The sequence below is a fragment of the Thamnophis elegans genome, chromosome 9 (genome assembly GCF_009769535.1).
Source record: "Thamnophis elegans isolate rThaEle1 chromosome 9, rThaEle1.pri, whole genome shotgun sequence".
NCBI classification, from domain to species: Eukaryota; Metazoa; Chordata; class Lepidosauria; order Squamata; family Colubridae; genus Thamnophis; species Thamnophis elegans.
In genome coordinates, this window is record NC_045549.1 from 56,245,698 (window position 1) to 56,259,647 (window position 13,950).

General features: G+C 42.9%; 1 protein-coding gene across 2 annotated transcripts in view; it reads right to left on the reverse strand.

The window, feature by feature from the left end:
* LAP3 (leucine aminopeptidase 3) overlaps nucleotides 1–13,685 on the reverse strand; it is a 33,845-nt gene extending 20,160 nt beyond the window's left edge. Inside the window, exons 1-5 of one of the 2 annotated variants that reach the window (XM_032224085.1) lie at nucleotides 13,535–13,685; nucleotides 8,566–8,699; nucleotides 8,061–8,176; nucleotides 6,536–6,590; nucleotides 2,647–2,752 (exon numbers count right to left, since the gene is read on the reverse strand). In XM_032224085.1, the coding sequence (XP_032079976.1) occupies nucleotides 2,647–2,752; nucleotides 6,536–6,590; nucleotides 8,061–8,176; nucleotides 8,566–8,604 (316 nt within the window). In that variant the 5' untranslated portion in view covers nucleotides 8,605–8,699; nucleotides 13,535–13,685. The remainder of the gene's footprint in view (nucleotides 1–2,646; nucleotides 2,753–6,535; nucleotides 6,591–8,060; nucleotides 8,177–8,565; nucleotides 8,700–13,534) is intronic. The other variant, XM_032224084.1, reaches the window with a different exon arrangement.
* Nucleotides 13,686–13,950: the final 265 nt, after the last annotated feature.

Sequence of the window (13,950 nt, forward strand, 5' to 3'; positions counted from 1 at the left end):
ATGACATTTTTTGGATAGGCCATTGATTTTATAATATTTTATGCTAACTGCTATGCAAATATTGTTTTATTTAAATCAATACTGATGGTTTTTAAGTGAAAAGCATAAGGTTTTTGCAATTTGGTGCTATTTGGATGGGGATTGTGAATTTTCTTGCATGCTTACAATGTATACTTACAATGATTATGAAAACAGATTAACTGATGCATACCCAGTGGCATAAGTGTTGCAATTACTAAGGCCGATGCTAGTGTTTTATTAACATTTTTATTGTTTGTGGCCCTGAAAAGGACCATTTAGTTAACCAAACATGGTTACTAATATGAAATTGGCCAGCCCTTATTGCTTATCACCAGGCGGCATCGCTTCAGCCTTTGCACATGATCTTTGGTGACAATGTGGTGCCAGGCTGCAGTAATGGATTCAATCAGCTCCTGCTTGGTCTTCGGATGCTTCTTGCTTATTTCATAACCAATCTTGGCCCAGAAGTTCTCAATTGAGCTCTGAGCTGGCCAACCCAGGAGTCGAACACCATGCTTCTTCATCCATTGCTGGATGGACTTGGCTCGATGACAAGGAGCTTTGTCATCCTGGAAGTAAAAGTCCTTCCCTAAAAGTTGCTGAGCTGAAGGAAGCATGGTCTTTTCCAGGACTTTAACATACTCCTTGGAATTCATGATTCCCTGCACGATTTGTATCCGACCAATACCAGAATCAGTGATACAGCTCCAGATCATCACGTGCAATGGATGCTTCACAGATAGATTCAGGCAGCACGGCCTAAATTCTTCAGCTGGAAATCTTTTGACATATTTATTGCACTGATTCCCAGTCAAACAGAAATTGCTCTTGTCACTGAAGATGACCTTGGCCCATTGTTCGTTGGTCCACTTGGCATACTTCTTGGCCCACGCACATCAACGAGAGTGGTGAGCGTCTGTGAGCAAAGGTTTACTTTGAGCCCTGCAGCCTTTGAGCCCTTTGGCAAGCAGTCTGCGACGCACTGTGCTTATGCACACTTTTACATCACATGTTTCACTCCGAATTCTTCTAATCTGAGGTGAGGTGAGCTTCCTGTCAGCCATTGAAATGTGTTGCAGAGCCCAATCTTGCCGTTTTGTTGACCTTCTTGGTCTTCCAGAGCGGAGCCTGTCACCAACTGAACCAGTTATTTGGTATTTTTCAACCACTCTGCTCACTGTGGTGTGATGGCATTTCACTCTCTTAGCTATTTCTGTACAGGAGTAACCCTCTTCATGAAGCACAATGATGCGATGCTGCTGCTCAGTACTGGTGAAAGCAAAGGCCTTCATCCTTACCCGCAGCCAAAGCCAAATTAAATTTCTCGATGCTTTTCATGCCTATTTATAGTCAGAGAGTATGACAACATTGATTGGCTCATAGATTTATCCTCTGTGCATTTTGATTGGTCAGCCAAAGCTCGCTGCTGATTGGCTACTTTCGATCCTAACATTCTCGAAAATTCAAGTTGTGTTTGTTTTAGCACATAAACTCACTCAAAACCTTAAAAATACTTTGGTTATATTAATAAAAATTATGCATCTCAAGCCGACCATAGAAATTTTCATCAAAGTACTCATTTTGTGTGATTTCTATGAGTGAAAAGTTGATTAAACATGTAAATACAACTTAAAACTGAAAGCGTGCAGGACTCTTTCACACAGCTGTATACCATTCCAGACAAAAGGCTCTCTTCTTGAAAACCTCCAATCAAGGAGCAACCACAACCTCCGGAGGAAGTCGTTAATTGTTCTCACTGTCACGAAATTTCTCCTTAGTTCTAAGTTGGCTACCCTTTGATCACACTTTCTTTTATGGAAAGCTATCACAAGCAATTGCTGTGCCAGCTTTAATTCTAAAGGCTGCAAAAAGTGGGGTTGTTGAAAATATAAGATTTGACATTTTGCATTTGGGCTGGATTCTGCTGCCATGCTTCCCTCATGGTGCCAAGGACAAGGGCTTTACATACCCATCACATTTGTATGGAACAGGAAGTTCTATCGGTGCTGTAAACCCTAAACCTAAAATTACCTAAACCTAACCCCCCTAAACCTAACCCTAACCCTTAACCTAACCCTAAACCTAACCCTAAACCTAACCCTAAACCTAATCCTAACCCTTAATCTAACCCTAACCCTAACCCTTAACCTAACCCTAACCCTAACCCTAAACCTAACCCTTACCTTAAGTTGAATCGGCTTGCTTTCAAAGCGCTATTTAAAGCGCCCTTCTTTCTCCGCGCTGGCTGTTGTCGCCCTGTTGATGACGTCAGCGACGCGGTTTAATCGGACGCGGTTTAGTCGAGCACGGTTTTGACGGGTCATGGTTCTATCAGTTACCATTCAAGCTGCCCTATTGAAATTTCTTTCAGCGTGTATCTTACGGTTGCAGAGGCCTGATCTCTTGTAAATTAAAAAAATCATGGACTTTTATCCATCCTGCTTACAACAGTACGCTTAATATTCACCAAGTCCAACAGAATTTAATGCAAGGGGGACCAGCAACAGCCATCTAAGCTACTATGCTTGACAAATGGAAACATTCTTTTAAAATACAGATTGCAGTCATTATGGAAGCAATATTAGAGATTATATATTATCAAAAAGTAATGTTTAAGTTTGCTACCTGCCACAGCTGCCCGTATGTTTTCCTTGTCTTCATTCCAGTTTTCATCTGTGTTCACTCCCACTGCTTTCTTTCCCAGGCCAACAACTACTACATTTGGAAAGGCCTGCAACAAAACAGAAGAGGAAAAACAATTCTTTCATAATAGATATATTATATAATATGTATTATATACTATATTATTATTGTTGTTGTTTGTATCAAAATGAATTATACCCAGAGGCCACACTGTTCATGTATTGATATTGATGTATATTTAAAAATGAAAATCCATTTTTTTTAAAAAGAAGCAGCCCTGGAACCTAGGGCTGCATTCCATGTACTCTGGAACTCAGCATTCAGAATGCTGCCAAGGGAATGAGCCAAAGTTGTACCAACACTGTCCCAATGCACACTGACATTTCCTTCTAAAAGGTCAGGTTCCCCACTGGCTAAGAAACTTGGTTGTGAGCAAACCAGAGCTGATTTTAAGACAGCAGCATTACAGGTAGTCCATAACTTACCACAACTAGGACCAGAATTTCCTTTGCTAAGCAAGATGGTGGTTAAGTAACTCATGTCCAATTTCATGACTTTTTCCCCTATAGTTAAGTGAAGCATTGCAGGTGTTAAGTAAATCATGTAGTCTAAATCATGTTCTCCTAAAGCAGTGCTTCTCAACCTTCCTAATGCCGCGACCCTTTAATACAGTTCCTCATGTTGTGGTGACCCCCAGCCATAAAATTATTTTCGTTGCGATAATGTTACACTGGGAGCCCCAAAACCTGGGTGGGTGTGGCCAACTCAACATCACTCCCACCCAGTCACATGACATCCCCTCCCAGACATGCCTACCAAGGTTTCATGGCTCAGTGTTTTCTGTGGGAATAGGGTCTCTCTCTCTCTTCTCTCCCCCTCCCGCTCATTTCTGTTTTTCTCTATTTTTCCTCTCCCTTTCTCTTCTTCCCTTCCCCTCTTTCTTTTTCTTTCTCATGGAATACAATAGCAAATCCAAAATAAAGTTATTAATTGTAGGAAATTGCTTTTCTGTAATCTTTTCATAGTGAACTCCAACTTGATAGAAGCTGGCAAGATTGTACTAACAGCAAGAGGATATATATTTTGATTTCTTTTGACTTTGACGATATAGTACGTTATCCAAAATTATAAATAATCTTATTTTCAAATGCATTTTTTTGCCATCTCTATAATTTTCTTTTTAAAAAATCAGACTTGCTTCCAATTTGTGCCTTCTGGCAAACTGCAGTTTTCTTGGCAAGAGATCTAGCTTGCCATTGCTTTCGTCATAGGTCTGAGAAAGTTAGTTTATTTATTTATTTCTTTTCTCTTCCTTTCTTTCCCGGATTTGTTTCCATCTCTTTTCCCTTTCTCTCATTCTCTCCCTTCAGCTCTCTTTTATTTCTTTCTCCCTCTCCCCCTTCTCCCTCTAATTTGTTTCCCTCTATTTTCCCTTTCTCCCATTCTCTCCTTTCAGCTTTCCTTCATTTCTCTCTCTCTCTCTCTTTCTCCCCTTTTCTCTTTCATCTCTTTCTTGTGCATGCAAGCAAAATACCCTCCTGGGCCGGGATTACATCGCCGGAGACAGCGACTCCTTCTGCTGCCGCCACTGAGAAGTGAGTAGCTGGCTGCGCTGTGCAGGAGACTCCTCAGCACCAGACTCAGGTCGGTCCCCTTCGTGTTGACTCAGGAAAGAGCCGGAGCAGCCGTCTCTGGATCCAGAGAGGGAAGAGTTCCAGAGCCCTGCGCAAGGAGAGCCCTCTGCAGCGTAGGAGAATTGGAGCTCTTCCCTCCCTGCACCCAACCAGCTACTGCTGCTGCTCCCCGTTCCCCTCCTTCCTGAGCCAACACGAAGGGGACCGCAGTTCGCACTGACCTGAGTCTGGCGCTGAGGAGTCTCCTGTGCAGCGTGGCTTCCCTGCGCTGCGTACCCAGTTGCTCACCTCATTGCGCAGTGGCGACAGTGGGAGGAGAGTTGTTGTCCCCTCCGCCTTGATCCTGGCCCAGGGGGGTATTTTGCTTGTGCGCGCGCAAGAGATCAGCACAAGAAAAGGGCTGGAGCTCTTCCCGACACTGAGTTGCCTGCAAAGGATGCAGAATTGCAAAAGCAGACGAGAGGCTCGTGCCTTCTCGGGACGGAGAGCAGATTGCGCGATTGGGTCAGCAGGAAGCCGCAGGAGAGGGGTCAAAGCCTATTAAGACTGTTACCCATGCTAAGCATGGGTAACAGTCTTAATAGGGAATCTCAGCGTATGCGCATCTCACGTTTCTTTATTTTATTCTATTTTCCCTGCCTTGTTTTACACCTCAGAAATGGTATCTCTTGGTTTCCATAGCTCTGCCCATCAACCTCCATCACTCAGAGCGAGCTGCTTTCCCAGCATCCTCTGTGTTGCGCGCATCTCTCTTTTCCCCCTCCTTGCCTCCATTCCAGTTCCTACTTTCCCCCCACCCACCACACACACACACACCTCTCCTTCCGCTCCTTCCCTTCGGGCCAGCTTCTCGCCAGCCTCTCCATGGGAGGCTCCTTGGCGACCCCTGTGAAAAAGTCGTTCGACCCCAAAAGGGGTCGCGACCCACAGGTTGAGAACCGCTGTGCTAAAGGGTTTCACTTTATGAGCAAGAGTTGGCTGCTAATAGTTATAATTACATTTTAACTATTTTAATTCCTCAAGGTGCTCTGGCACCCTGCCTAATTTGTAACTTTGGGTTGCAGGTATTCCTGATGAAAAGGAAGGTATTCAGACAGAATGATTTAGGTTTCATGATGGCTGCGACTGTCATTGATCTTCAGTATGTATTCCCCCATTTCTAATCTAATGATTGATATTTAAGGCAGCTTTTTGCAAGCAAAGAAGCCTTTTGTATTTTTGTAAAGCCAATCCTTGACTTATGACAGTTCATTTAGTGACCATTCAGTTACAATGTCACTGAGAAAAGTGACTTGACCGTTTTTCACACTTACAACTGTTGCAGCATCCCCATAGTCACAAGAGGCTGGGCAAGGCGAAGTGCCCCTCAATGTGAGTGATGTCAAGTTGGCCACACCCACCCAGTCACATGACCGCCCAGCCACACCTACCCAGCTGGTCATTAGGGCAGAGAACCGGTTAAATTATTTGAATCCCACCATTGGGTCACCTGAATATTCAGGTATTTACTATTTAGTGCAAATGGGTGTGGAGCTTTCTTGAAACTGATGAAACTGGCACAGTCTTTTCAGCAGTTCCAAGAAAGCTCCACATCCATTTACACTACTCAGGTGACCCTGATTACACAGATAAACCTCCAGGTGGCCTCAACAACTTTTTTAAAAGAATGCAAATGACCAGCTCTGTGCACAGAATATAAATCCTTCCATTCCCCACTATCCAGTTAGAGCTGAAGAAGCTTCTTGGATCAGAAGCGAAATGTCATTAAAGAAAACAGGAAAGTCCAGTTGCCTCTTGGAAAGTTACCTTTGGGATTTTCATCTTATCTCCTAGATGACCTTATCTGCATTAACTACCATAATCATTTGATTCTCAGTCTTTGCTTCAACCCTGGCTCTGCTGTCTTCTTATGAGGTTAGAGCAAGCTGTGAGAAGAAGCCAAACTGCACACTGGAAAAACTATGGGATGTACACATTTTTATTCCAGTGCTGTTCTATAAACTCTGCCAATGAGAAAGTTCTGAGGAATCTGTTTTTTATCAGAGAGAAATAAAAAAGTACTATGGGAATTTTCAGTTCACTGTCATATTTGTGTAATATTGTAACTGGCTAATTCTCTTCCTCAAACTTCAGCAGGAAATCCTCAAAGCTCCACCACACACTTCTTCCAGCAAAAAAAAAATCCCTTTAAAAATTAAGAGGCACAAGGTTAAGTTAATTAAATATTAACCCCCTACCTGATGCAAACCGTGAAAGATGCGGGTCTTCCCTTTCTTCAGAGGTGGTCCAGAACTAAAATAGGAGACAAAAATGTTCATTAGTTCACAACAAAACAGATGTTGCCCACTCACTATCAGCAACTGGATCAGAAAGTTAGCTTTTCCCAGAATAGACGGCTGCCTGGTTTTATACCTAAGGGTACCTTCTGTACATGTACTTAGGTTTTGATTATAGTGGTAGGTAAATATATTAAATAAATCAACCTATGAATGGCAGGATCTTTGTTTTATGCTAAGAGAGAACTCTTCTCTCTAGAACAGCAGATGATGAGATAAAACCTTTAGAACAGTGTCTCTCAACCTTGGCAAGATGTGTGGACTTCAACTCCCAGAATTCCCCAACTGGCTGGGGAATTCTGGGAATTGAAGTCCAGACATCTTAAAGCTTTCAAGATTGAGAAGTACTGCTTTAAATCAAGTGGTTCTCTCAGGCTTACAAGAGGTTTGAACTAACCAGTCCTACCACTGTCTCCACCAGTGGTGGGATTCAATTTTTTTTACTACCATTCTGTGGGCATGGCTTGGTGGGTGTGGTGTGGCTTGGTGGACGTGGCAGGGGAAGGATACTGTAAAATCTCCATTCCCTCCCCACTCCAGGTGAAGGATATTGCAAAATCCCCATTTCCTCCTAATCAGCTGGGACTCGGTAGGTAGAGAATAGATTGTGGAGGGGCCAGTCAGTGGTGGTATTTACCGCTTCTCCAAACTACTCAAAATTTCTGCTATTGGTTCTCCAGAACTGGTTAGAACCTGCTGAATACCACTTCTGGTCTCCACCAATGCATTTGCATCAATAATGCCTTTCTAACTTAGCCTGAGTTCTAATTTTAAAATCCTCACTCACACAGATGTGGCCCTTTGACTTTATAAAAACCAACATCCAATATGACCAAGACATCACTATCATTTAGTAAATTGCTAATCACCATGTTCTAGTTAGTGAACCATTAAAACTATGCATACTTTGGATTCTCTTCCAAAAGGTGCTTCAGAGGGCCATGCATATAAAACAGCAGTGTTTTAAAACAGCCATGTCTTTTCCTGGAACTTTATGACGGCTACAAAAGCACACACATTCTCTGGAAAAAGAACTACTTGATTTATATGAATGTTACATTCAGGTTCATTCAGGAACCTGTATGCAAATCTTTTGGGAATCATATTAAGTGTTGCCCTTTTGATTATGATGGTTAGGCCACCTCACTTTTCTAGTCACCTGCTCCTTATTTGAAATTGAGAGCACCTGACATAATGGGCTTTTGGGGAAGCCCAAAAAAGGGAGGGGGGTTGCTTGCAAAGAGAGAGATGGAAACAACATCATTTGAATGGCAAAAAGGAAAAAGATGAATGTGGGAAAGGAGAAAGGGGAAACAAATGTGCAACAACTACTGCAGCTACTTGCAAAACATCCTTAAGGCCAAACATTTTTCCTGTCATTTTGCAACAGTTTAATAAAGAGAAGGAAATGCAACCAGTTGCTTACAGGGCCAGTAACTCCTTCAGCTTCCCATTGACTTGTTTGTCAAAAGCCTCTCCTGCATCAGACAACTGAGAAGGTTGGTCATCATGGTCACTGGCAAAGGCTCCAAGAATGAGACCCTACAGAAGGTGGAGGTTTAGTTAGGTAACATTCATAAAATAATGGCAGATCCTGTCCACAGGATCAAGATTAGAGGGCAAAACATTTCCAACACAGACTCATAGTTTTTATATTGTATTATTTTGATGGAGCAACATTCTCTTCTACTGAAACCAGGGTCACTCTGAGATATAATAACTTTTAATTAATAGGCTATTTTCACCTAACCTTATCAACTTTAAACGTGCTCACTACAGGCCAGCCTTTCAAAAGAAAAAGGTTATGTAGTGAAAGATCCTACACAAATTGGGAGATAGGCAAAATCTCTATTTAGACCATGTAACTGCTGCACATTCCTACTCCCAGCCCTTGATGGCTTCCTCTTGCCCCAAGATCTGAACTCACTTACCTTTCCGCCATGAGGACTAGAGCTTTGTTGATGAGGCATTTTCTGCAGAACTGTCCTTCTGGCACTTTCAGCTCACTACCGGGGCAGATTTTATAGCAGGGACGATATCTTGGTCCCACCTCCAAGGCTTAACTCTGTCCAATGTGAAAACAGAAGGAACAGCAGGGCGTGAGCCACTGCAAGCCCTCAAGGTGCTCAGTGCTGCCTTCCCAAGAGATTTCACTTTGTTTCTCTCAATTTGCCTTGGGGGGGAAATCTGAGGAACAAGCTAGAAGCAGGACTCAGCAGGTTCAGAAAGTGCCTGACCTGTGCCAAGACCATATGAAATGCTCATGGTCTACTCCAGTGTTTCTCAACCTTAGCAACTTTAAGATGTATGACTTCAACTCCCAGAATTTCCCAGACAGCATAGTCCATATCTCTTAAAGTTGCCAAGGTTAGGAAATGCTGATCTACTCACTTTAAAGGCTTCCAGATGCTAAATCAAGACACTTGTCCCTTCAGGCAGTTTAAAGGATTTATGGGGCAAAGAGGGAGGGGTTATTCTCAATTTTTGGGAGACTGGCAACAGTAGACCTATCTAGTCTTTTTTCTATTTTGTCACACATGCCCAGTTTTTTTTCTGTCTTTATACAAAAGATTTTTTAAAATTGTTGCCCTAAAAGTGGCTGAAAACCACAGTTCCCCACAATTTAAAGATCAAGAAACCTGATCTCTTAAGTCTTAGAACAAGGCTGTTCTGAATTAGACCATGTTTTGGGAGTAGGTGGACTAAAACAAAAGCTGCAGTTAAGGCTGAAAAAACTGCTGCCATTCACTGAAGACAATATCAATCTATATATGGTTTATCACATGCAAAATCAATATAATTTAGTCACTCAGTTCATCCACAGACGAGCAAATTGAACCACATGATTTCTGATACAACCTAGTTACAGGCAAAGCTGGAATGGCCTCAGCTGGATCCCAACCATTGGGAACAGGGGCATGCCTAGGAAAGGATGACTCATCTGGATGTGAGCAATCACCAGGCTTCACCAGTTGTACTGCATTACAACTCCCATCCCCTCCAGTCATTGGCCACATTGTTGGGGATAATGAGAGCTGGATCTCAAAACATGCTAGTTATCAGATACAAGCAACAGACTATAATACAGACACAATACAATATAAAATTGTATTGTATTACAATACAACACAAAACAATAAAACATGATACAATACACAACAGAATACAATATAGACATAAGTAATAGAACATATTCAAGCCAGTGTCTTAGAACTTTAAAAGAGCTAATTTTGAGAAACTCAGAAAAAGCTTGGAAAGGATCCCATGGATGAAAATCTTAAAGGGGAAGCCAACTCAAGAAGCTTGGGAAATTCTGAAAAATGATTATAAAAGCCCAGTCCAGCTCAATACCACTGAAAAAGAAAAACAAGAAATCCAAGAAGAAACCACTATGGTTGCACAAAGAGCTCTTAGACAAACTGAAAGAAAAAAAGGATAAGTTCAAAAAAAATGAACAAAGAGGGACACACAACTAAGGCAGAATACCAACAAATAGCTTGAACCTGTAAAGATGAAGTTAGGAAAGCTAAGGCTCAAAACAAAGTAAGACTTTCAGCAAATATCAAAAATGTTAAAAAAATTCTTTCAACACATTAAATAAACAAGACAAAAGTTAAAGAAACAATTGGTCCACTAATTGGAGATGATGACAAGGAACTAACGGATCAGTAGAGAGAAAACAGAACTGTTTAACTCATTCTTTGCATAATACAACCCAACTTACCAAAAAGAGAACTGTAAAAAGATGGAATAGGAATGCAAATTAAAATGAGCAAAAATAAGCTAAGAGAATATCTCTCAACTCTTAGACAAATTCAAATCATTGGGTCCTGATGCATTACATCCCAGAGTTCTGAGAGAACTGGCAGATATGATCTCTGAACCATATGTTTTAAAGTTCTTAGAGTACCAGGGGACTGGAAAAGAGTTGATGTGGTTCCCATCTTCAGAAAAGAGGTGGGGAGGGGAACAAATCCAGGAAACTACAGACCAATCAGTCTGACCTGGGAAGATCTTGGAAAAGATAATCAAGCAACAAATCTGCCAACACATAGAAGCAAACAAACGTATAGCTACAAGCCAACACGGTTTCATCAAGAACGGATCATTCAAAAATAATCTTATTTCATTCTTTGAATAAGTGACTAAATTAGTTAAATTAAATCAGTTTTATAAGCAATGGTATAAAAATGCCACTACACTAAAGAAATTCTGTCATATGGATTTACAGACACTATTCATTAATTGACTACCCTTCTATGACTTCCATGAGTTTTGTTCATTTATATCAGGGTTCTCAAAGTAAAGCCCCGTGGGCTGGATCTGGCTTATGGGGTGCTTAGATCTAGCCCGTAGGGCCAGCCTGGAAATAGCAAAGGACCAACCCATGGTGGCTCTGCTAGAGAAAACAAGACATTGGGGGGAGGGGGGCCTGCTCGCCCCGCATTTTTGCTGCCAGAGTGCTGCAGGAGGCTGCCCAGGCCAAAAACAGGGCGCGGGATGTCGTGTGCAGCCTACCCGCACCCTGTTTTAATTGCCAGACTGCCATAGGAGGTTGTCCAGGCTAAAAACGGGGTGCAGGGGGGGCACCCTGTTTTGCCTGGCAGAGGGCTATCAAAACTAAAAACAAAACAAAAGGAGAAATGTTTCCCCTTTTGCATTTCAGCATGCAAGAAGGGGCAGGAATGGAGAAAGGGAAAGAGGAAAGAAAAAGATGGGAAAAGTTCAAGGAAGGAAAAATAAGGAAAGAGGAAAGAAAGAAGAAATTTGAATGAAGGGGGAAGGAAAAAAAGGGAAGGGAGTATTGAAACGTGACTCAATGCCAGTAACTGAGCAAGGTCATAGAGTCGTAGTGGGCAATTACTTAAATATCAGCCAGCAGGGTGTGGCTGCAGCCAAAAAAACAAAACCCAATGCAATCCTAGGCTGCAATGATACAGGGATAGAATCAAGATCATGTTAAAATATTAGTACCACTTTGCAAATCATTAGTAAGACCACACTTGGAATACTGCATCCAATTTTGGCCACCACAATATAAAAAACATGTTGTGACTGTGGAAAGGGTGGAGAAAGCAACAAGGATGATTAGGGGGCTGAAGGCTAAAAAATATGAAGATCAGTTGCAGGAATTGGGTATGTCTAGTGAAAAGGACTAGGGGAGACATGATAGCATTATTCCACTATTTGAGAAGTTGCCACAAAGAGGAGGTGGTCAATTTATTTTTCAAATTCAGAAGGCAAGACAAGAAATAATGGAGGGAAACTAATCAAGGAGAGAAGCCACCTAGGAAGGAGGAGAAATTTCCTAAGTGAGTAGAATACCTTCAGATGTTGTGGGTGCCCCATCCCTGGAGGTTTTCTTAGAAGGCCTCTCCATCCCTGGAGGCTTTCTTAGAAGTACAACCACTTGTTTGAAATGGTATGGGTCTCCTGCTCAGGCAGGGAGTTGGATTAGATGACCTCCAAGGGCCCTTCCAACTCTGTTATCCTATGTTATATCAACAAGGCCTCAGTTATTCTTGTTAGGTATAATTACAGACTGTACAGTTATAGAGACTAATCTGATTCTGAATTTAACAACGGCAGCAAGATTGTTGGTGGCGCAGTACTGGAAGAAGGAAGAATTGCCTACTATTCAAGAATGGACGTTAAGAGTAACAAACTTAGCAGAGATGGCTAAAATATCAGCATATCTCAAGGATCATTCAGATGAGAAATAAAAGTTGGAATGGAGAAGATGGATTGATTACATTCAAAATAAATATGGGAAATTTCAGTTAGCTTATGAATGAATGAACAAGGAATGTTACAATTTATCTAGAGTTAGCTTTACAAAAGGGGAGTTAAAGTACAAGCGAAGGTACAATGCTAAAGTTAATTAGTTTATTTTAGTGTATGATTGTTAAATGTTTATACCCTGTATTTGCTCTGAGAGGGTGGGAGGGGATGTGGGATGGGAGGGGAGGGAGGGAAGGGAAAAGGTATACAATTGTAAAACTTATTAAAACTTTTTAATAATAAAAAAAAAACAAGGCAAGGCAGGTTTAAATAAGTTCAGTGAATTCTCGGTTCATGTTATAGTGACTCCAGTTCAGAAATATTGAAAGTTGAAACCGCGGGGGCTTTAAGCCTTTCCTTCCAATGGGAACAGCGTTACAGATAGAAATATAATATCACAAATAAAACATTCCTACTGTGCTGTTCTATTTCCACAAAAAAAACTTGGAAGCAGGAAATTACTAAGCACCTGAAGGGATCCGAAAAGTGCTTCTGAGCCTTTTCGGAACACACCAACCGGTGTCATGATCGTGCCCAACCAAGCTCCACTTAAGAGGCGTCTTTTTCCCCCGCAAAAAAATAAATATGGTTTTTATGGTTTCTGTAACCATATTTATAAAAATATGGTTTTTATGTATGGTTTTATGGTTTCTGTAACTTTGTTTGTTTTTCCCTCCCTTTGAGTTGTGAGCCGCCCTGAGTCCCCTTAGGGAAAAGGGCGGCATACAAATAAATTAAAATGAAAAAATAAATGAAAAATGAAAAAATAAATCAGATTCGGGCCATTGATGCAGCAGGGGGTCTGTCTGGGGACAGTGTCACACAGAGGGCTTGATCTTGGGACAGTATCACCGGCAAACGCAAACCACCCCGACCATCTTCCCTCGCTAGTTCCGCAGCAGGCCAGCCAGCACTCCAAGCGCTGGGGCGGCCGAACCTCCAGCTCAACTGCGAAGAACAAGAGGAGCCTGGAAAAGACGGGGACAGGCTGCCCGCGACGCAGCGGCCCGGAGCATCTGCCGTCCGGAGGCTCCGCAGAGCGCGGCGAGGGCTTGACGCCTGCCTGCCTCTCCCTTCCGCTCTGATTCCCAGAGCCCGAGAGGCGCGCTCGAGCCCTACCTGCCGAGCGGCGGCGCGCGTGCCGGCAGCCATGGAGGCGGTGAGGAGGAGGAGGGCGCGCGGGGGACGGGCGATCAGCGGGCACCGAACTCTCGCCAACAGCAGCCGCGGAAGCATGCTCGCCGCCCAAGGCCAGGGGGACGACGGGAACGGGGCGGGGGGAGACCAGAGGGGCCGGGCGGGAGGCGAGGCTCCATGTGAAGGGTGGGGGGGAGCCCTCGTGGGAAGGGCAGCGGACATCTTTTATGCAACAACCTTGCTTTCTCTGCGCTGCTTTCAAGGGTCTACGCTTGCTGACCAATGCGTGAACAAAGTAATAATCCCAGGCGGCTGGGCAGACCTCAGATCCCCGAGCAAAGTTTCCCTTTCTCTCCCTTGTGAGGGAGGGGGTCCCCAGGGTGCCGCTCCTCCCCCTC